This window comes from Schistocerca piceifrons, chromosome 11 (assembly GCF_021461385.2).
Source record: "Schistocerca piceifrons isolate TAMUIC-IGC-003096 chromosome 11, iqSchPice1.1, whole genome shotgun sequence".
NCBI lineage: Eukaryota > Metazoa > Arthropoda > Insecta > Orthoptera > Acrididae > Schistocerca > Schistocerca piceifrons.
In genome coordinates, this window is record NC_060148.1 from 154,854,833 (window position 1) to 154,879,439 (window position 24,607).

General features: G+C 41.9%; 1 protein-coding gene across 1 annotated transcript in view; it reads left to right on the plus strand.

Annotated features, from left to right (window-relative positions):
* LOC124719845 overlaps positions 1 to 24,607 on the plus strand; it is a 90,760-nt gene that overhangs the window by 41,089 nt on the left and 25,064 nt on the right. Inside the window, exon 5 of the mRNA XM_047245031.1 lies at positions 20,670 to 20,707. Coding sequence (XP_047100987.1) covers positions 20,670 to 20,707 — 38 coding nt within the window. The remainder of the gene's footprint in view (positions 1 to 20,669; positions 20,708 to 24,607) is intronic.

Consider the following 24,607-nt stretch of genomic DNA (forward strand, 5'->3'; position numbering starts at 1 on the left):
TTGCTTTACCAGGACAAGGACCAATTAAACTTTTGTCTGACAAATCTACACTGTGTTGAATGATCGTGATCCTGTCAACCCACAAAGTTCCTTATTTTCTGCCGGTAATTCTGTTACCCTCTCGAACAATATGCATACTACTTCTGATTGTGGTACACCTTGTGTCTCTGGTTATATTCAAGCTTTGTCCTTGACAACACTCACTTCAATAACTAACATTCACAAGACAAGAAGACAAAATACATTAACTTAATTCTTACATGTAATTATGAACCATATTGTCTCCCAGCACTGCCTAGCCGTATGGCCCAAATGATTACATGTGTAACTTTTCCTAGAAGTGATTTCATAAATTGCACTTACGACCCTTGAGGTTACACTGTGCACATCTAACAGTCACTAACTAGTCATACCTTCCATTACCTCTAAGAGTAGAAAAATCCACTGGTTCTCTATTCGCAATAAAATCTACGTTATAAAATTCACGACTGTCAGATGGCTTTTCTGTGACCAAAATATAAGGATTTTCTTTTTCTTTAATTCACTGTAACATAGGGTGTAGGTTCAAACATTGCTCTAAGAAGTGATGGCAAAGTTCTGACATCAATGTTGCATGACCCTTGGATTGTCACATGTGGAGGGTGAAATGAGGTGTCAGGGCGACTGTAGATATGTTTAATTACTTTCTGTTTTCCAGCCCTCAGCTGTAGTAAATCAGGAACAGCTTGGTAGAGGCTTCCAGTTGCCTCTTAAGTGAAATAGTAGACATCTGTCATTGCTGACAGGTCAAGGAGCAAGGCTGAATATGGGGTCACTCAGTGTTGCTGTCAGCAGTCACTCTGGCTGCGACAGCGATGCAGCTGATGATGGCCGTAAACTTCCTCCAGTGAGCAGCCAGCTCCCTCATGCCTCATAGCAGGCTACCCTGTGTAGTGCTCAAACAGCTGACCCCATACTGCATTCTAGGATGTCGCTCTGGGTGTCACAGGCTTGTGGGTGTTGTTCACTCTGATATTGAGACAAGAATCATTTAGTACACAAATAGCTGAATGTTTATTCGTTCCAGACTATGTTCATTTAGGGCTTCAGGCAAATATTTTAAACACGACTGGTGGCAGGTGAGGAAAGGCTCCCGACCTTCTGTTAATGCACTCCAGCGTTGGCTGTTGCTATATCATGCCCAACTGACTCAGCTTCACAACACCAGTTGGTTGTGTATTGCTTTGCAGCATGTAATACTCCCACCCACCTGCAGCTGGCACTAATACTCCCACCCACCTGCAGCTGGCACTGTTGCAGCTCACTTCTGCTCTGGCGTATTTTCTGACCAAATTCAGTTGACATGCTACAGATGAAACCCAACAAGGACTTACACCAGAGAGAGCATTGAAAGGACCTACAATCACACCAGTGTGTCACTGGAAAAAAGTTGTTGTCTACTGTAAGAGAAGACATTTTGGTCAAATCTTTCAAGAAGTACTGCATAGGTAATGCTCTGGTGGGCAGTGAAGACCATCTCTTATATGAAGAAGACAGTCGTTATGAAGGAGAAGTTCAATTTTGATATTCAGGGGACTTTAGGTCAGCTGGGTTCTATACACAGAATTGTTGTTAGCCTGGCTTTGCAATCTAATATTGCAAATTGTAAAAATGTTCCTTTTTAAAAAGTGCTTAAGTATGAATGTGTACCCTATAGCCTGCAGCATCTTATAGTCTGTAAAATATACTGAGGACCCTCACTGATCGTAATTATCCTCCCAGCCTTGTACAAAAATAAATATATCATGCTTTGTCTTTCCAGTCTCACATTGTATGGCCACAGAGGATCATTCCCCATGTAACTCAGTACCACCCAGGACTGGAGCAACTGAATTACATTCTCCACCAGGGTTTTGACTACCTCTCGTCTTGCCCTGACGTGAGAAATGTTCTGCCCACTATCCTTCCGACACCTCCCCACAGTGGTATTCCACCATCCACCAAACCTACACAATCTACTCACCCGCCCCTACACAACCCCTGCTTCCAACCCCGTACCTCATGGCTCATACCCCTGTAATAGATGTAGATGCATGACCTGTCCCATACATATTCCCACCACCATCACAAACATCACCTATCCCATCAAAGAAAGACAGGGCTATCTGTGAAACTAGTCATGTGATCTACAAGCTAAGCTGCAACCACTGTGCTGCATTCTATGTGGGCATGACACCCGACAAGCCATCTGTCTGCATGAATGGCCAGCGAAAAAAGTGGACCACCTGGTTGCTAAGAATGCTGCTATTCATGACATCCTTTGTTTCAGTGACTGCTTCAAAGTCTGTGCCATATGGATCCTTCACACCAACACCAGCTTTTCTGAATTGTGCAGGGAGAACTTCCCCTACATTCACGTAACCCTCTTGGCCTAAACCTTCATTAGTCATTGTCCTCACCCATTCAGCCTCCTGTTCCATTCCAGCACCATGCAGCCCTCATCATTCCACCATTGCACCCAGTCATTTTACTTCTCTCCTTTGCTGGTGCCCCCCTTCCCACCTCTCCTCTGCCCACTTTCTAATTGCCTGACACCACGTAGCTGCCCTACCCTCATTTCACCTCATCCTTGCATGCTCCCCAGCAGCACTGCACTGTAAGTCACCCCTACCCAACTATCCCTCCCCACTCCAGCCTCCTCGTTACCCCTGCCCAGTCACCACTCTCATCATGCAGTGGTGCTGCTGCTCACAGTGTGGCTAAAGTTGCCGAGACTGCAGTCATGTGTGTGTATGTCATCTATTTTTGACAAAAGGCTTATGGGCCAAAAGTTTTATTTGTCACACTCTTTTTGCTGTTCCTATCTGCAACTTAACATTTCTGCAATATGACAAATGTCAACTTTGCTTCCCCCTGCAGGTCTGGGGGTTAGAATAGGCTTAAGGTATCCCTGCCTGTCGTAAGACGTGACTAAAAGGAGTCTCTCACTCTTCAAGCCTATAACTTCAGGTCCCATTTTATGGTTTGACCTGCCACTTTCCAAATTCTACAGAAGTGCGGGCCATATGGGGAAGGATGCCTTACGTGGTGCATGAGTTATCCATAGTTCCCCTAGATTGGATGTCCTGAGCCTATTGTCGTGGCTTTGCATCTCCACCTGCAATTCAACTATTTGGATGAGCACACTTTGCGGGGTACGTCATCTTCTTCCATTTTCTCCTGTACTCTTTCACCCTCATGGCAGTTTGGATTTCTCTGCGCCCAATATCCAGCACGGTAGCCAGTACATTGTGGTGGGGCAATCATGCACCCATTTGGTGGTAGTCCCCTGACAACACAGGGATCACACTGCTGATGCCTGAGCTGTAAACTCCCCATGTATGCCAAGGAGTAGATGCCTGTCTTCCTGGGGCATCAGGACTCCTGGCAATGGCCAGCATGCCATGTGGCCTTTGCTGTCGCTGGGTGGCACCCATGGGGAGAGCCCATGATCGGAATGGGTGGCATCAGGGCAGATGACCCACAATGAATGAAGTCATCCCTTGCTGGTGACTGTAAGACACCAGCTGTCTCCAAGAAGGCAAGATCGAGTACAAAGCTGACAGATATGATCCTAAATCTTTTCCCTCCCTTGCTACACCATGGGAGAAACATAGGGCTACAGAAAGATGATAGCCATATTCGCCTCGGTATTTAGTCTGTAGCAGAATGGACAGAGACTCTTTCTACCCATGAAGCCTCAGTTTTTTAATATCTTGAGGATAAGTTTGAGGAAGTGGCAGCACTGTCCAAGATGAGAAGCAGTGCAGTCTCGATTCAGACAGCATCTCCAGCCCAATCCCAGGCATTACTCACTTGTGACCATCTGGGCGATAATCCTGTTTCTGTCACTTCCCATAAAATCCTCAACACGTCCAGGGGATTATTTTGAATTGCGATCTCCTCTTGCAGTCTGACAAGCTCTGTGCCAATGTAAAATGGTGGGGTGTTTTTTTCATCTGGCACGTTTACAGGGGACCCAAAGACAACAGGTTCGCTACTGGTGCTTTCATCTTGGCCTTTGAGGATGATTCATTGCCTGAGAAGGTCAACGTGATGATTTACCACTGTGATGTTAAACCAAATGTTCCTCCCCATATGCGGTGCTCTATGTGGTGGAAATTAGGGCACATGTCTTCTCGCTGCACTTCCAATGCCACATGTCGAGACTGCGGATGTCCACTGCATCCAGATACTCCCTGTGTGCCCCTTCTCACTTGTATCAGCTATGGAAAGCAGCACTCCCCCGGCTCGCCAGACTGCACAGTACTCCAAAAGGAGCAGAAAATCATGAAGTACAAGACCCTGGACAGATTGACTTACCAAGAGGCTGAATGTAAATCTGAACGATAACAACCCATATGGTTGACGTCGACATTTGCTGCAGCTACATTACCATCGCCATCACAAGTACCTAGTTTAGGAGCAAGCGCCCCGCCCCCCCCCCCCCCCTCCCCCCGCTCCTCCCCAAATGCAGGGGACATCAGTCCCCACCCACCAGCCAGAGAAGCAACAGCCTCCTCTGGCTCATCTCGTGTGGAAGCGGTCGCTTGGGACTCTCTCTCCCAAGGTCTCCACTAAGGTTACAGCAGACACTCGCCAGTGGCTAAAGAGCGAAAAGCTGCTGGTCAAAGAGAACTGCACGGTCTTCCTCCATGCCTGAAGCTACTTCAGAGAAGTCCTCCCAGCAAGCCCCTAAAGAGAAGTGAGAGGGCAAACAAAAAAAAAAGAAGTCTGCTAAGAAAAAGAACCCTCAGGTGGCCTCAACACGACTACTAGCTACCAGTTCTATACCTGTGGATGAGGTGGAGATCTCAGCATCTACTGAGGACCTGGATCTCACTTGATGCCTCATCCACAATAGGAACGGATACAAATACTCAATCGGTGGCAGCAGGTGACGCTGAAGTGTAACCTGCCTCATTGCATGCTTCATGCCTTCCCAGCCTCCATCCTCCAGAGGAACAGCAGCGGCTTTTTCCACCACCCAGCTGAGCTACAGCAACTGTTTAGGTTTACACCTGCTTTCTGCATTGCCCTCCAGGAAATCTGGTTCCTGGCAATGCGGACCCCTGCTCTTCAAGGCTATAGGGGGTATTACAAGAACTGTAGCAACTATAATAGTGCGTCAGGTGGAGTTCTTGTCTATGGCCTGAACTCAGTATTCAGTTAACCTGTGCCCCTTCAAACCACTCTTGAAACTGTGGCTGTCAGGATAAGGACAAAGCAGGAAATAGCTGCCTGCAACATACATCATCATCTGGATGGTGCAGTACCCCTGAAAGCATTGGCTACACTGATTCATCAACTCCCTAAACCTTTCCTACTTATGGGAGATTTTATCGTCCATAACTCCTTGTGGGGTGGCACTATGATTACTGGTCAAGTGAGAGATGTCGAAACTCGACATCTGCCTCTTAAATACTAGGGGCCCCCACACGTTTCAGTGTGGTTCATGGCACTTACTCGGCCATTGCTTTATCCCTCTGCATCCCAGGACTTCTCCCATCTGTCCACTGGAGATCCCATGATGCCTTGTGTGGTAGTGGCCACTTCCCCGTCTTCCTGTCACTCCCCCAGCACCATTCCCCCCCAGATGTCTACCAAGATGGTCTTTAAACAATACAGACTGGAAGCTTTCACCTCTGATGTCACCATTGAAACTCCATCACATGGTACCATCAATGTGGTAGTTGATCAGGTCACTAGAACGATCGTTTCTGTGACAGAATTAACGATCCCTTGTTCTTTATAGTGCTCCAGCGAAAACCTTGGTGGTCGCCAGAAATCGTTGAGGCCATTAAAGAGCATCGACAAGCTCTACAGTGACGTAAGTGACACTCTTCCCTAGCATAGTTAATAGCTTTGGAAGGGCTCATGCTCGCATTCTCCAGCTTATAAAAAGACGGAAACAGGCATGTTGGGAAAGGTATGTCTCGACCATTGGTGCCATACGTCACCTTCCTAAGTCTGGAAGAAGATCGGACATGTATGAGCGTACCAGACTACGACAAGTGCTACTGGCACTAACATCAATTGTATGTTATCTACCGACACAAAGGCAATTGCTGAGCACTACTGTTGAGCCTCTGCACCCTCAAATGGCAGATGGAAAGGAAAGCACTCTAGTTCACTGAATGTCACATTGAACCCTATAATGCTCCGTTTACAGAGTGGGAGTTCCTCAGTGCCCTTGCACATTGCCCTGACACAGCTCCTGGGCCAGATCAGATCCACAGTCAGATGATCAAACATCTATTGTTTGACTAAAAGCACCATCTCGTTGTCATCTTTAACTGGATCTGGTGCGATGGCATCTTTCCATCGCAATGGTGGGAGAGCACCATTATTCCAGTGCTCAAACCCGGTAAAAACCCACTTGATGTGGATAGCTATTGGCCCATCAGCCTCACCAACGTTCTTTTTAAGCTGTGAGAATGTATGGTAAGCCGACAGTTGTGTTGGGTCCTGGAGTCATGTAGCCTACTGGCTCCATGCCAGGGCACTTTCTGCCAGGGTCACTCTACCATTGATAATCTAGTTTCCCTTGAGTCTGCCATCTGAACAGCCTTTTCCAGACGCTAACACCTGGTTGCCGTCTTTTTTGATTTATGAAAAGCTTAAGACATGACCTGGCGAAGTCATATCATTGCCACATTATATGAGTGGGGTCTCCAGAGCTCATGCCAGATTTTTATGCAAAATCTCCTATCGCTCTGTACTGTCCGTGTCCAAGTTGGTGCCTCCCATAGTTTGCCCCACATTCAGGAGAATGGGGTCCTGCAGGGCTCTGTATTGAGTGTATCTCTATTTTTAGTGGCCATTAACTGCCTTGCAGCAACTGTCAGGCCATCGGTCTCGCCTTCTCTGTACGCAGATGACATGCATTTCATGCAGCTTTTCCAGTACTGGTGTTGCTGAGCAGTGCCTACAGGGAACCATTCACAAGGTGCAGTCATGGGGTCTAGCCCACAGGTTCTCGTTTTCAGCTGCGAAGTTGTGTGTCACGCCCTTCTGTCGGTGTCGTACCATTCATCTGGAGCCAGAACTTTACCTTAAGGATGATCCACTCACTGTAATGGAGACATATCAATTCTTACGACTGGATTTCAACATGTGGTTGACGTGGCTTTCTCATCTTGGTCAGCTGAAGTGGAACTGCTGGCAGCACTTCAATGCCCTCTGGTGCCTGAGCAACACCAACTGGGGTGCAGATCGCACTAAGCTGCCCCAGCTCTATAGAGCCCTTGTTCAATCTCGTCTTGACTATGAGAAACTGGTTTATTGTTTGGTGGCGCCCTCAGCGATATGTTTACTCTACCCAGTTGACCGGTAACAGGAGGTTTCAGGACGAGTCCAGTGACCAGGTCGGAGTCCCTCCATTGAAGGTTAGACATGCACAACTGTTCGCCAGGTATTTTGCACACATTCATAGTTCTCCGGAGCATCCACATTACCATCTCCTTATCCCATACATGGTATTTCATCTCCTGCATCGGAGGCCCAGGTCAGGGCTTATGACTGCAGTTCGCAACTGATCTTGTCTGTCTGAGGTGGAGTTCTTGCTTTTACCACCTATGCTCAAGGTCCATTCATGTACACCTCCATGGTGTACACCAAAGCTGAAGCTTTGCCTGGACCATTCACAGGGTGCTAATGGATGAGTTAACTCTGCAGCTCTCGGCTGTCACTTCCTCTCGATTCTTGACAAGTACTGGGACCGTGAAGTGGTTTACTCGGACTGCTCCATGGGTGATGGTCACATTGTCTTTGCATATGTTCATGGAGAACATACTGAACAGCACTCCTTGTCAGACGGCTGCAGTGTTTGGACTGCAAGGCTGGCAGCCATTTCTCGTGCTCTTGAGCACATCCAATGTGCGGTAGCAAGTCGTTTCTTCTCTATGCTGACTCCTTGAGCAGCCTACAAGCTATCGGCCAGTGCTACCGGCACCATCGTTTTGTAGCGACCATCCAAGAATCCATCTATGCCCTGGAGCGGTCCAGTCATTCCGTGTTGTTTGTGTGGACCCCAGGCCACTGTTGTTTGTTTGGACCCCAGGCCACATTGGAACCCCAGGAAGTGAACTTTCTGACAGGCTGGCCAAATGGGCTAAACGGAAACCAGTTATGGAGGTCGTCATCCCTGTAACTGACCTGTGATCATTATTACACCACAAGGTTTTTCAGATTTGGGAGACCGAATGGCATAATCTCAGTATGCACAACAAATTCTGTGCCCTTAAGGAGACTACAGATGTGTAAAAGACTCCATGCAAGCCTGTCGCAGGGACTCTGTGGTTCTCTGCTGGCTCTGCATTGGCCATATGTGCCCTAAATCGCTCCAGGCAAATGCCGGGATGGTTCCTTTGAAAGGGCACGGCCAACTTCCTTCCCTAATCCTATGAGACTGATGACCTTGCTGTCTGGTCTCCTCCTCCAAAACAAACCAAACCAAACAAATGCCGGCCATACATGGCTAACACATGGCTACTTCCTCTGTCGTGAGGACCCACGTCGGTGTCACTGTGGCTCACATATGACTGTCATCCACATCTTGCTGGACTGCTGACTTTTAACCACTCTACGGCAGATTTTTAACCTTCCTAGAACCCCACCTTCGGTGTTGGGTAACAATGTTTCAAACCACAGATTCAATTTTAGGTTTTATTTGTGAGGGGGTTTCGTCATACAATCCAAGGGTGGGCATTTAGCCTTCTCTCTGAGGTCGCCACCCTCCCTCCATTGTAATTCTGTCGCACTTTCTTTACATTTGTTTGTCTTCGTTGTCATCTTTTCCCTACTTGTGCTCTTCTCGCCTTGTCTTTTTGATGTGGACGTTTTAATATGTTGCAGAGTGGCTGGCTCATCCTCATTTATTATTGTGATCAGCCAGCCCAGACTATATGCTCTATGGTTTTAATACCTTCTTCTGCTTTTCTTTGTGGCGTATGTTTTCCCCTTTTTTTGTTCATTCCATTCATTTTCTTTTTAGGTGTGCTGCTGAATGTTTTTGTACCTTGAGCCTTGCTTCCGTCAGGAAAAAGAGAGTCTGATGACCCTGTAGTCTGGTCCCTTTATACTCAAAACCAACCACCCGATCAAGTTTGCTCTTTATAATATTGTTACATTCCTTCCCGGATTTTCCATTACTTGTTGTTGATCCAACATTGAAATTTGTCCCATAATTCTAAGACCATGAATAAAACTAACTGCAGTTCTGTCTTTATCAGTGATGAAAAAGTAGAAAACAAACTGCTATATTATTGAAAGAGAATGTGGAGTATGATAATTCACTTGGATATTGGGTAGTAGCAGTGACAGCATGATTCAGGACTATGTGTGCAACACAGAAGTTTGTTCAAAAGAAGGATTCTAGGACATAAATATGTAAATTAAGTTAAGGCTGTACAGAGAATACCATGCCTTGATGCACAATGAAAAGGCAATTTACTCGATAAACTCTACGTAAATAGGTGTGCCAGGCAGACGAAAGGAAGGTAAGACAGACAGTACTTCATTGAAACAGGCTGCTTTCAAGTATGAAGTCCAGTCAAGAGAAGTGTGTCAAAAAACATTGCTTCACATATTTTGCATCACCCAGCAATGGAAACTCTCTCTCTTCAATGTAAACTGGAAAGTGGAGTGACCACTTCTGAAGATGGTTGAGGAAAATATTTGTGTAGGCCACATGTCATATGAAATGATGATAGGTCCTTGATTCAAGAACTCAGTTTGAGTTTCTCGAAGTAAGAATAAATCTTTGAAAGAATGTCTATACCACAATCTCAATCTGTGCAGAAATTAATGATTCTTTATGATCACAGCTTCAGATGAGATACAAATGCACAACATAGAACTTAGTCAGTTGTTATGCAAAAGCAGACTGAGCATACAAACTGCTAAAAAACAACACAGAAATGGCTACAAAGGAACAATATATATGTTACATGCGTGGACGTACAACACGTTCTACTTTGTCATAAATTGGCACATTCCATGGTATTCTGCCAGAGACAGTTGCCGTCATATAATATCATGGTTCATGACTTTGGCACTTAACTAACACGGTAAATTTAGGGGATGGATCTGGTGCAAGGTGTGGTTCAGCCAAAATAGCTTCCTGTCTGATTAAATTTGTGATGCTTGAAAAAGGTATGGGACACAAACTAATTATATGGTCTGACCACCATGTTGGGCAGAACGATAACTGGAGAATTTTAGCACTTTATTTCTATCTGGTCAACTGCAAGTACTGTGTGGAAATACATAAAAAGTTTTTATGTTAGAGTGATAGTTTCCTGCCTTGTGACAGGAACTTTGCAGTGATTGAGGAAAGAAAGTGTCAAAAGTTATGGCTCCTATAGAATGGAAGCATGTCATTGTTTAGGCCACTGTAGTACCTTCGAAGTTCACCATACAGGAGATGATGGAAGACAAGGGCATCGGATCTGTTGAGCTGGTTCTGAAAATGCCACCTACTTTGAAAATTACTGCTGTGCTTTGGTTGAAGCTATGCAGTGATGATCCTCAAGGCATAAGCAGTTTCATCCATGTGAAAGACATTGTATTCTGAAACATGTTTTTGAACATGAAGTAAAAGAAATTCTGTTGCGTTTTGGTTTTTGGTTGCTCTACAATGGGGTACTGAAACTTGTAAGGAGAAGAAAGGCAATCTATTGGATGTGACGAAATACAGGGAATCAAAATCCAGGCATTTTATGAAAACATTCAGTGTGCCAGCTGAGTGTAATGTGCCAGCTTTGGGCTCAACTTCATAACAAACTCATGTTCTATTACTTATTTAAGACCAAAGCAATCAGTTTACTATAAATATTAGTTTGTATCTTGTTCTAATTTTTTTTATTTAATACTTTGAGACTCTAGGCAACCTTATAGTTCTAGTAGAGTGTGATATACAGCAATGCTGTATATCAGTTGCTATACACTGTTTTTTCATTTTAATAGTTACGTATTTTCTAAAACCTGTCCTTAGTGCAATTTTAAAAAGCACAACCAACTATTTTCAACAGTCTGCATCTGCAAACAATAAACGTCTGCTATTACATTTTTATTAACGGTTTTTGTCGATTTCCTAAAAACTTGGAAATATACCATACAGCGTTATTCATGCTCATGCTTCATTTTGCTATGATTATGTGCATCTATCAGGTGACACTAATTGAGAATATGATTGATTGGTACCTTCTTCCAGCCACTAGGAAACTTCCATGGGCTCAGAGATGTTTGATATGCTGCTGTTAGAGAAGGAACAAGTTTAGTGTAATATGAGTGGTATTGTACAGCCATCTGATATTGCCCAGGTGCCTTTTCTCTATTAAGTGAGTACACAGTATAAAATCAACATAAATTGATCATCTCAGAATCTGTCATTATGATGTTTATGCCGGTACTGAAAGGAGGAACTCCATTATGATATTCCACAATGAAATAGATTTGAAAGAGAAAATTGAATATTTGGCCTTGTCTGTTATCTTCAGTTTGTGTGCCAATAGGGCAACTGATAGTGATTTCAGTCCAGCTACTGACACTGTGTGCTGATTGCTTACTGTGAAAATTCAATCAAGATGTGTAATGTTAATGCTTTGAAATTGGTCCTATGATGTACTGAGTTTCAGGGTAGTGAACAGAGCTGATTTCAGAATGTCTCTCTACAGTCCCATGCATGGGTCAAGGCCATCTACCACTGAGTACCTACCCTGTTAAAACCACCAGCTGCCTGTCAGTCAAGCAACATCTAAAAGTATGAAGTTAGGCATATATTGTAATAGTTAATGTATACTTAAACAAGTTGTTTAAACGAATTTAAATGCAGTGACAACTAAATAAGGAAATGTAAACACAGTGACAAAGTTAAGTTGGATGGTGTACTGTCAATGTAAGACACAAAAATAGAAATGGCCATCCTTAAAATCATTAAATTGAATTATATAGGATCACATAGCAAGGGTGAACACTTCAGATTGAAGATAATGCAGTTCAATTATGTGAATAATTGTGAATATTTGACAGATTCCCCAGTTACATAAGCTAATGTGAAATCGGAACTAAGTCCAGCTGGGTGTTAATCATCAGTGATGCTGTGTCACTGTCAATCAAAGTTCAGTACAAAACAGAACTATCAGTTGCGCAAAGTGAAAGTTCGTTAGTCACAAAAACATACAACAATTTAATGTAATGAGAAAATGCCAAAATCCTCATGTATTGCTCAAAATCTTATCATCCATATAATTTTAGAGAGCTGAAATGACACAACTGGTTGGCTGCCCAGAGACTTCGGTTCAACTACTGTCAAAACCTATGCAGACTTAACAGTACCAGTTCACCGGCCCAGACTATGTGAGAAACACACATACATTACCAAAGACTATGAGGCACAGCAGCACTGTTTATTTAAAACCTAAAGAAACCATACCATGCTAGTCATTTTCAAAACATCTTACAAAACTTAATTAAAATAAGTGATTGAAAGTACATTGTTCTTATTGAAACTAATCAACTTGAAATAAACACCTTCCCATACTGGTCACTTTGGAAGCTTACCAAAAATTCTAAGATAAATATTAACATTAAATATCAGTGAAAACATGATAAACAGCCACCATATGCAACTGTTAAAATAAGTCAATACAAGGAAATATTACTATAGAAACGAGTTTGTCATATGAGATGAGATCATAATTTCCTGCTCATTTACATAGTGCTTAAGGTACTATGTAGCACATACCAAATTCGAAGTACAACCAGTTGAACTGGACCCATCTTGATCACACTGCATAATAGTTAATTTGTCAAAAATACCTGAATACAAATTCACTAAGGATGATGGATTTAATTTGATTTTGGCAGAGAAGCTAAGACAGCTTTGGTCTAACCTGGCACCGAAGCAGTTTATTGTGCAGTATTGCTCGCTGTATATCTAGTAAAGCCAACCAATGCCCTTAGATAGTGCAAGGAGTCTCTCTACCCATTATTTGTTAGACACAATTTCTTCACTTCTAGTTGCACTGAAAATTCTGTCTCTTTTCTCTCCAATGTCATGCATTGGAAGATTAGATGTGATGCAGTTTCTTCACTCTCATCACAGATTCTACATTTAGGGTCTTCTTCCATTATATCCATTGTATGTAGGTGTTTTTTTTTTAAAATTCACATGACTGGTCATCAGTCCAAACATGAGGTTAATCTCTGTCCTCTTCGGGCCCAGGGTTACAGAGCATCTTTTAAAGCACAACTTTGGCATCGTTACCTTACCATGTTTTTGCTTGGTCTAGTATTCTAAGCCAGTTCCATAGTTCGTTTGATCATAGCCTTGGTGATTATCAGAACAGGTACCGGTCCACTGAATGGAGTCTTTACCGCCATCTTGGCCAATCTGTCAGCTTCTTTATTGCCACTGATCCCTGAGTGACCAAGGACCCATATTAAGTTTCCGCTATTGAATCCCCTAACTCCACCAAAGCCCTGTGACATTCTGCAATAATAATATATTGTGCTGCAGGAGCTCGCAATAATTTCAGGACTACCTTGCTGTCTGAATAGATGTAGATGCTATGGTCCTTGTAGCACCTATATATATTCTCCTCCACACACGCCTTGATTGCAGTAATTTCAGCTTGGAATACCAAGGCCAGTTTTCCTAGAGAGATGATGCCCTCCAGTTTTGGCTGAACCCTGTACACCCCGCCCCCAGCGCCTTGGTCTGATTTTGACCCATCAGTGAACCAGACAGTGTCCTCTGCATGGTGTCAAACTGTTTTCCCACTGCTCTCTGCTTCCAATTATTGTATTGTAAGGCTTGTTGAAGCAGTTGGGAGTTGTTATATAGTCAGGCGGCATTTCTCAAGCCATTCCTATGTTTGCCTCACTATTTTAGTGTGTAAGTCTGGATATCCCAATGTGATCCAGTTTTTACCAGTTTTGAGTGTGTATGCACCAGCTGCTGCCTTCATCTTAACCCAAAGATGTAGTGGAGGCATGTCCAGCGTGACCTACATCCCAGTGGTTGGTGTGCTACTAATTCTGCCTGTTGTGGCAAAGCAGGCCAGTTTGTGCACCTTAGCAAGCTCCTTAGCTGCAGCCTGCTGTTGTACATTCTTCCACGACACTACGGCCCCATAGGAGATCCTATGTCTAACCATTGTTGTGTGTGTCCAGTGCATAAATCAGGATCTTAGGCCCCAGGTTTTGCCACAAGGCCTTCTGGTACTCACTAGAGTACAATTCGCCTTGGAGCAAATGCTCTTAATGTGAAGGGTCCATATTAGTTTCTCATCTAAGATTATCTCTAGATATTTCACTATCCCCTTCACAGATAGAGTTTCATCGAAAAGCTTTAGATGTGCTTCTTCGTGATTAGTACCATAACAGTCTTGTTAGGATTAACGTTTAGGTCCTATGTAATGTATCACTCTTGCACAATGTCCAGTGCTCCTTGTGCCATATTCCTAACTGTGTCAGCAAATTTGCCGGGTATTACTATGACAAGGTCATCTGCGTATCCGTGGCAAAAGCATTGTCTGTAATTTAGTTCCCCAATGAGTTCGTTCTCCAGTAGATTCCACAATAAAGTGGCCAACACTCCTTGTGGACAACCTCTAGTAGTGTTAATTACTATTTTTTCATTCATCATGTGGCCTCTACCCTCCTTCCACTAAGCATGGCCCTAGTCCACCTACATATAGTGGTCACTAGGTCGTGCACCTCTGTTGACCTAGCCATGGAATCAAAGGTTGTGTTACTAAAAGGCCCCTTGACACCCAGGAAGATGCAGAGGGCTGTTTCTTGAAAGGAAAGTGCTTTCTCCACCCTCCCAACAAATAGTTGGAGAGCTGTCTCACTTGATTTACCTGGTTATGTGTGTTAGTTTGAATGTAGAGGGCCCTAGTTAGCCTCCTCTCCCCAGCATGTACATTAACTCGACTGATTGGTCTCATATCCTTGGCCTTCGTATGATCAGTTCTCCATGGCTTTGGAATAAAGAGAACCTTCATTGCCCTCCAGGCATTGGGAATGACTCCCACTGCTAAGCTAACCCTGAATAACATGCAGAGGACTCTTATAAGATTGTCTCCTATTTGTTTTAAGAGAGCTGGAAAGATTCCATCTAGACCAGGTGACTTGACTGATTAGAATGTTGCCACCGCCCATTGGATTTTACTGAAATTGACACACTCCTTGGCTGATTCCCAGTCCTCTCTTTGAGTGCCTGAGAACCATTGTCTTTCAGGGGTCGCATTCTGCTCTATGTTATCCGCCAGAGCATATTGAGGAAAATGAGTTTTGAGGAGCAGTTCCAGTGTCTCATGTGCTGTCTGTATTTTCCCCATCATCCTTCCTCTATTAACCTCCTGGATTAGTTGGTACTCTGGTGAGGATTTTGTGAAGCCTGGCTTGAGATAAGCACCTTCCCATGCTGGTCACTTTAGAACCTTACGAAACATTCTGAGATAAATATTACATTAATTATCAGTGAAAACATGATAAATTGCCATCATATGCAACTCTTACAGTAATTAAATACAAGGAAATATTTCTATACAAACAAACGTGTCATATCAGGTGAGATTGTAATTTCCTGCTCATTTACATGGTGCTTTAGGTTACTACATAGCACTTACCAAGTTTGAATTACAACCAATTGAACTTGACACATCTTGATCACACTGCATAATAGTTAATTTGTCAAAAACGTTTCTAATACACATTTGATAAGGATAAGGGTGTAGTGTAAAATACGCTGTCTTTTGGTGTATGGAATTGTGGAGTACATTTAGCTCTGGTCAAATTAATTGAGTAGTTCTAATCTAATTGTAGATACCCTGGAGCCAGTTGAGTTCCAGTCAAACTATGTATTCACTGTACAGTTTGATGTATTGTTTATGCTTGTGGCAGTTTTGGCTTACATGTAGTACTATTTAGCATTATTGTAATCAGTGTTTATAAAATTAATTAATGAAAAACTATACAGGGCTCTATTTAACTCCTGAAGTTGGGCTGCACAGTTTGAAATAGTAATGTTGAATTCAATTTTAGTGTTTTTCTATATAATATTTGTGAATAATATTTTATAGCTGGAAAGTGACAAATTAGCAATTGGGTATGCATCTGATTTTTTGAGAGATCAGTCAGCAGAGTTAGAATATTTGATTTGTTGCATCCTTTGTTTATTGCTGTCCCTCACTAATTTTGCCCGCATTCATCTTTTGTTTGTCAATGAGTTTATGATTATGTTTAAATGTGACAAAAATTCTACTTGCCATCATAGCACTGACCTTGGGAAAGTCATAAAATTGCTTAAAGATTCAAGTGCAAGAGTTACATGAATGTGAATTTAAATACTGCCTCACAGTTGTCGGCCTTTTCTCACAGGAAAGTAACCCCAATGGATAGTAGGTTATGGGCATTTCTCTTGACTTAGAAGGAACATAGTTCACCAGAGCAAAATATTAAATGTATAGATTTTCATGTTTCAATGTTAAATGGGAAATGTTCAGTGTCAATCAATCCTGTGCATTTGATGGTAGATTCACATTACTATCTCACATATAATATTTGAAAGTTTGAATGCATGACAGATTTTCAGTTACCTTCATTACTTGTTCAAATTAATTTCCAGTGGTGCTTACAAAGACTTGATACCATATATTGCAGTCTATAAAATTCATTTGTTTCTTCAAAAAATTGCCTCCACAATTGAGGTGTGTTATACTCAAATTTAATATAACAAGTCCAGTGTTCCAGTCAAAATTCCCGGTTGCCTTAAAAATGGCCATATATTTAATGCTGCAGGAAATCTATTTCTATCTAGTAACATTGGATTCAATTGGCAGAAGAAATGCACCAGTGCAATGAACATGTTACAGGGGTTCACAAGCTTTGTTGAGATGTTTCTCTTGGAACACCAGCTGATTGCGTACAAATCATTCTGTCCTTCCTCCTCTCTCTTCAGGGATGACCTGACCTTGGCTTATTGGTTACTGTTGTTTCATGATTTTGCTATTGACTGTGCACACTTGTTTGTGGTTGTGATATGCCATAGTCCCTAGAAGTACTCCCAATCTTGAAGACATGCAAAACAGCTTGTCTCACATCAAGCGAGTGTTCTGTTTTGCTATACTTCTAGTTCTCTGCAAGTAAACAATCACTGAGTGAATACCTCAGTCATAGTAGTTACTGGATACTATACCATCAAGGCAAGTTACAAACTTTCGAGCTAAAGGAATACATACGTACATTGTTGTCGTATGATCTTCTTTGTTCACTAGATATGTAACCACAGCTGTGTGCAGCTCTTGATGGAGTGACACTTGAATGAATTGCTCTTTTGTGACTGCATGCAAGCAGTACTGACAGCATAACAACACCACTGCAAAATGTTTCTGATCACTGCTGTAGCCTAACAAAACACTCCAAATACTGTTATCTGCATATTTGCAGAGACTCTTTGAGCTGCTTGCTTCAACTTGCTTGCAGTACATATACGATCGCTGTGCTTTACTGAGAAGGTACTACAAATATGGAACAATTTTTTTTCCTGATCAATCTAAGGTTTTACATTTATTTATGCTACTCCTTCTTCTGTACACATTTTTCTTTCCACGCACCTGACGTTCAGTTTCTATCTTGTCTTTTTGTAACTGTTATGCTGTGGAGAATTTACCAACCCAATCCTGTTTCTGTATTTGGTTTGGTTTTAAATATCTTGCTAATTTATACAAGTTTCTTGTAGGTCTTTGTGCACTCGTATAAGGCATTGAGATTTTTTAATGGTTTTAGTACTGCTACACAGTTTTTCTTCTCAGTATGCTAAGACTCATTAACCTTGTGTGCCAAATTTTGTCTCCAGTTATTTTCCTACATATTTATCTATACTTCTGTATTGTTTCTGAATTTAAATGTTTGTGATGGTATTCTGTTTCCTAATATCTTTTCTTTTTCGTAATTTTCACTATCTTTTGTTGGTTCTAAAATTAGTATTTGTGATACAGATGCGTATTCTGTGTGATACAGATGTGTATTTTGGCCAGATGACTACCTTGCAAGTTGGAGGTTCTGCAATTTTGGAGAATGAATTTTTACTATAAACATCTTCTTTTAACTGAAATGCAGAGTCCATGTTTTATAGTCTTCCTCTTGTGGTTCCATTTTCCCCACCATTTGGCTACATGACTTCTCATAGATCCTTAAATCTGTCTTCCACTGACCCTCCCACACTTCGTATTTGATAGGGATGTTGCAGTCCTGTAGTTACCCATTACTGCTTCACTGCTGCTTATCAGAGGAGATGAGTAGTCATGCTTTTCCTACTGTTTTTCTTTCTCTCTGTTCTGTGGTTTATCTACATTGTCAGCATTTTAAATTATCTACAAAAGTTGAACAAACAATTTTGAAATTATCAATTTTCTAACCAAGTAGTATTCAACTTCTGGTAGTAGATTCTGACAACTGCTCCATCTGTTCACTATTCACTTTTCTAGTATAGTCTGAAAGAAGAATGGAGTTAGTACATTGCCTTGGCTAAAGTCTGTTCTTATCTCAAATGAGGCTGTAGTTCTTTTAAGAAGACCCGTGTTGTCTTCTGTATTTCAGATTCTTTAAGAATTTTGTTATAAAGCAGTCTTGTTTGATAGTTTAAGCTTTCTAAAATGTTGCAGATGTATTCCAATGGTATTTTGCTCCTTTAGTCCTCTATCAATTTGGCCTGCACAGGACCATCCTGTCCTAAGCCATCTCTGATATATCTTGTATTTTAGAATTCTGCCGTTGTCTCCTTGAACTTTTCATGGAATTTCATTGAATCTTATGTGAACATGGTTATCAGTTATTCTAGGCCAGGAATCTTACTTTTATTATTCAGTGGTAATGGTCAATTTCAACAGATATCTGTGTCTGACTCCGGAATTCATCATCTTTTTGGAATTGTGCTTTGTTACTGGCACACAAGCTGTCTGATATTCTCAAATCATAGTCCTCGTATCTTTTTAGTGGTGTATGCTAAATGTCTTTTTCTTTGCAGTTTTCCTTTTTTCTTACATCTAGTCAGGCAGACATTCATAAATGAAAACATTGTCTAGCAGGACTGATATGGAATGTACTTATTCAAAATTAATTTGGCAGTTGTACAATTCTCAAGTGGTAGCTCAGTGTGATGTCTGAATCCTTTATAATTCCTTTTGAGGTAATACTTTTGAGGTAATACTTTTGTGTTAACCATGTTTACAAATTCCATTTTCTTTACAAGATGGGAGTCTTTGTAATCTGTATGCCTAGAAATTGGTAGTACTTCATGTACTAATTTCTATCAAAGTCATGTCATACTGCACATCTTAATATCCACTCCCCAAGCACTAGGCATGACATTTAATAACACTGGCTTAGTTCATAGTAAGCTGTCACTTGAGAATAGCATAACAGTCAAAATTCCAGTTGTGAATAAATTCATTTAATAGCAGTTTGGGCAGATAATGTTCTCATCTCCATTCCGTGCCAGTCTGAGGATAAAAGTTAAATGAAATCTGTATGTTTTCCTCTGGAACTTCATCAGATGCTTCTCAACGTTGTTCTGAGGACTGTTTTATCTTCTGCATTGTTATCCTGATCTATTGGTGCATGTGCATTAATTATTGTGTACCTCTCACCCAAATATTGAATTATTGCAGGGAGAGAGACTTCTGGAGGTAATGAAAAATTTGGATTTTGGATTGTTTGGGGGAAGAGGCAAAACAGTGAGGTCATTGGTCTAATCGGATTAGGAAAGGATGGGGAAGGAAGTTGGCCATGCCTTTTCAAAGGAACCATCCCGGCATTTGCCTCGAGTGATTTAGGAAAACCATGGAAAACCTAAATCCAGATGGTCGGGTGTGGGATTGAACCGTTGTCCTCCCAAAAAATTTGGTGTCGTTTGCAACATAATTGCCATTTATGAATGCAGAGCCTAGTTCTGTAGTAGTTTCACGAATTTCTTCCCTGTGTTCTCTGTGAAGAATCTACAGTTCTCTGATTGTGGTATTTCTTCATCTGTGAATGTGATATTTTGTAATGCCAATTTTAACTTGTCAATTTACAATGTGTGAAACTATTTGGAGGTTGCCAATATTTATTAATGTTTGTATATTTAATGGTCCAAGCCTGTATGTAGTTCTGTGGGTGAACTTAAGGTTGGGTTAAGGAGTCACCCCTCACCTCTGCAAGTTGGTCTGGGCTGCCCAGAGCACAAAGGTCCAAATGTGTCACTTACGATGATGGATTCATCTGTCATTGCATGGCAGTTTTCATAACGGAAAAAAAGTGAAAGAAAATTTTACACAAAGTGTAAGTGCATAACAGATTAAAGATGTTATTGGTCACTTTCCTTTGTGAAGTGTCTAGTAGGAAGTATGGCTACAACCAAATTACTGGCTTGCATAGTTATTTACAGTACTGAAGACAGTGAGAAAGTGGAGAATGAATTCTTACTAACATTCTGTTTCATTAACTGCAACAGTTTATCATGTCCTCTTTAATGATATTTTCAAGCCTAACTTACAGCATTTTGTGGACCAATCACATGTTGGTGGGCATTAATAGAATTCTATGTATTTACTGTCTCATCACTTGTAAATCACTGGCCATTTCTGCAAATATTTCAGGTGGAAACCTCAACAAGATACGCATCTGATAGTGCAAGGTAAGTTTTCATAAGTCACTGCAGAACTTTTTCAGAAATATAAATTTTTGTTTATTAATTGTGAGAGTACTTCAGTTATAAAATGCACTACTGTAATGATTCATTAATACTATTCCTTGCAACAACCATTATGTGACTATTCCTAGATAAATAAGGCAAATGTCTGATATCCATACAGGAAAATAAAAGTTCAGGTGGCATATCAGCAGCTGTATTGTGTTTAATGCAGAATGACACACGAAATCACTTAAATTCAACAGATTCATCTTGATGGGCACAAGCTAATATCATACTGCAGTAGAACAAGTTAGAAGAAAGGGTGAATGGCTATATATCCAAAAATTGGAGCTGATTCCCAGCCTTTCAGATTAATGAATATAGTGTTGAACACCTCTTTCAATGCGGTGCCACAGTGGTGCTTAGGTAATGCACAAGCTTGTAGTGGTTTACAGGCCACCATCAAGAAGAAATATAAGTAGCCGGTGCCACTTTCAGTAAGGCTGTGAAGACTTAACTGGTGAATCCTAATTCTCTTTGTTTCTCCTTCGTCCTGATGTTTTCCTGAAGGCTGTCCCATTCGTTAGACACATTACAGGTGACAAGGTAATGCATAATTGGCAGCTCCAGGTCAACGGGTAGGGTTCTCATGTACCCTCTGATACAGGTCAGGCCCAGAAGGGTGAGTGCCTGAGCTGTCCCAAATGCCAATTGGTCCCTCTGTCAGGAGTTTGGGGGGTGTGACCTGAGGTGCGAACAATCATTTATGGTGGCTGAATCCGTCTCTGAGGGGTTTCCCAGTTGGAAAGAGCATGCCATTGGAGATGTTGGCAATCATGGGGGATTCTTTTGCAATGTATCATCACCATCTTAGCGTGTGTCTACTAAACATAAACATAAACAAAATGAGGCTATAGATTTGAAGGCCCTTCCAAATGCACCTTGGTTCCTCATGGTGTCACATACTGAAGTGGGTCATATCTTTGCTACAGTTAATGCATGCCTTATTCTGGAAGGTGTTGCAGTTGGAGACTGAAATTTTTCTCATTTACGAAAAATATGGATGCAAACTTAATGCCCACATGCACTCAAAAAAAAGGTTCAAATGTCTCTGAGCACTATGGGACTTAACATCTATGGTCATCAGTCCCCTAGAACTTAGAACTACTTAACCCTAACTAACCTAAGGACAGCAGACAACACCCAGCGATCACGAGGCAGAGAAAATCCCTGACCCCGCCGGGAATCGAACCCGGGCGCGGGAAGCAAGAACGCTACTGCACGACCATGAGCTGTGGACCCACATGCACTCATTTTCTACCATTTGCTCGAGTAGTTTTTGCCTCAAAGATTAAGGGAGGCTGTGAAGTAATCACAGTCCAACCATACATTCCAAACTAGATGCGTTTGTACAAGTGCCAACATTATAATAAAACGTGTATCCAGTCAAAACGTGGCCAAGTGTGTTACTTTTGGCAGAGATGCTCACGAGGGCAGCTGTTCGCCTCCTCTCTACTGTATCAATTGTAATCTCGTGAATGTCCCAAGTGTCTTAATGAGCAAGCATCCAGGAGATCTGATTGAAGGCCACCAAACCCCATCCTGTCACTTGCAATTGTTAGTCAAAATCCGTGCATTTTACCATCTGGCATTTACAGTACCATTTTTGCTATGCCGTACGTAACGGAGGATATGCCCACCAAGCCTTCCAACTTCAAGTCAGTGTTGCAGTAGTGAAATCACACAGGTCACAATAGCATCCCTGTCTCCTACTACAGCTACGCAACAAGCAATCAGATCTTTACATTTGGTGGCGAAATCACGTGCTACACTACTGTCAGGCTGAAAGGACGAAAAGATACTCCTGCAAAGACTTTCTACAGCTAAAAACATACTCTTCATCTGTCAACTAGAAAGTTATAGGAACTATAACAAAAACTAATGGTCTTCTCCTTCCCTGACTTGGGGATCCACTTCAGTGGTGTTGGCATATGTACCCTTACCTGGCTGACCATTTTGCTGGTGCCCACTGCCTACCGATTTTCTGCCGTGGAATTCAGACTGACCCAGGGAGAGTGCCAATATGTTTGTGGATCTCATGGAACATAATTTTTCCAGCCTCTTCCCCCTGTAACAGTGGATTTTTGAAGGCTGGCACTGAGAAGCCACCAAGGTGACTAATCTTCATTTGTTCCCTCTTCCCCAATCCCCATTATGACTTCTCCAATGGAAAATTCATGGCATTAGATCCCAGGAGGGATTACAGCTGCTCTTGGAATTGCAGTGTCCGCGTGTTTTCTGCTTCCCAGAAAAAAAATTATCCTCACAACCCATTTGACCTTTCATGTTTCTTTCTGGTCCTCTGTGACCTTTACCTCCAAGGACAGCATTCCACCTCATGTGGGAGCCATGCTGGCCATCCATCTCATTTAACATGCGACTGCTAGCTGTTGCAGTCAGCTTTGCCCTTCCTCATTTCACCTTTTCTCTTTGCAACATCTACACCTCTCCATCATTTGCTGTTACCAAGTCGGACTTACTCTAGCTCATTGGTCAGCTCCCTCACTCCTTTTTGCTGCTTGGCAACTTCACTGCCTACCATCTGCTTTGGGGCTCTTAGAGAACCTGTCCAAGAGGTTCCCTCTTAGCTGACCTTCTGAATCATCTCTTACCACTAGAGCACCCACGTTCCTTTCAGATTCCATGCACATTTCTTACCATTTGGACTTCTTGTTCTGCACTGTCCAGCTCGCCTGTCATCTTTGGAATGTGTGTTCTTATAGGACAACTATCCAAGGATTTCCACCCAATAATCCCCAAACAGCTTTTGGAGTTTAGCCAAGAGACAAAATCCAATAATAAGTTAACTTGGCAATACAACTTAAGATCATTTACAAAAACCTTTAAGAATGATGACAGTTGGCACCATAAAATCGGAAAACATTAAGAGCAGCAATAAACTAAAAAACATTAATAATAATGGCAACTTGGCACCATAAAATAAGAGAAATTTATTCTGCAAGAACAAATTACAATGGTGCTTTAAAAGATTTTACACCACAGACCAAGATCGAATAGTAAGTTAACTTGGCATTACAATTTAAAATCATTTATATAAAAGAACTTTGAGAAAGATAATGGCACTTGGCACCATAAAATAAAAGAAGCACAACACACAACCGATAAATATAATAAAAAAAATTAATTTGATACAACCAAAGGGCAAGGGCAACTCCAAACACAATCACAGACGATTGAGCTCTCACACTTCAGAGCCTTCCCACTAGAAATGGTCCCCGAAATAAATGCTGAGAGCTCCCTGACATGCCTTCCACAACTGCCCATCACTTACGCACCTTGGTTATGTTATGTAACACACGACAGATAATATCAACACAAGATAAAATTCAAAAATGAAATAACAATATAACATCCCGACAGCACATGATAACCACAGCGCCGTTAACTCAGGCGCTCTTAACAGGTGCCTGAAGCCAACACACACAAATCTTAATAAACAAAACAATAAATGCCAAGCGCACATGAATAGTCAAACCACAGCCTTAGAAGTGCCATAACAACACCAAACGCGACTATTCCACCAAGTTAATAATAACACAGTGAGATAAAAATACGGAACATACCACTAAATACTGTGACACAAAGCAAATTGACGGGATCATGTTGTTCAGGTCCCAGAAGACCATATATACTAAGCAGAAGTAATTCGCTATGCGTATACTGTCCAAAACCGCCTTCCTTAGGCAGACTTTACCTAACATGTCAAATGCCAAATATACCATACATGATCGCAACTCCGGGCAGGTAACAGGATCCACCTACATGAATTCCTTCAAAAAGGAACATACAGGCACCACCAAAGGTTACGCTGAGCAGACCAGG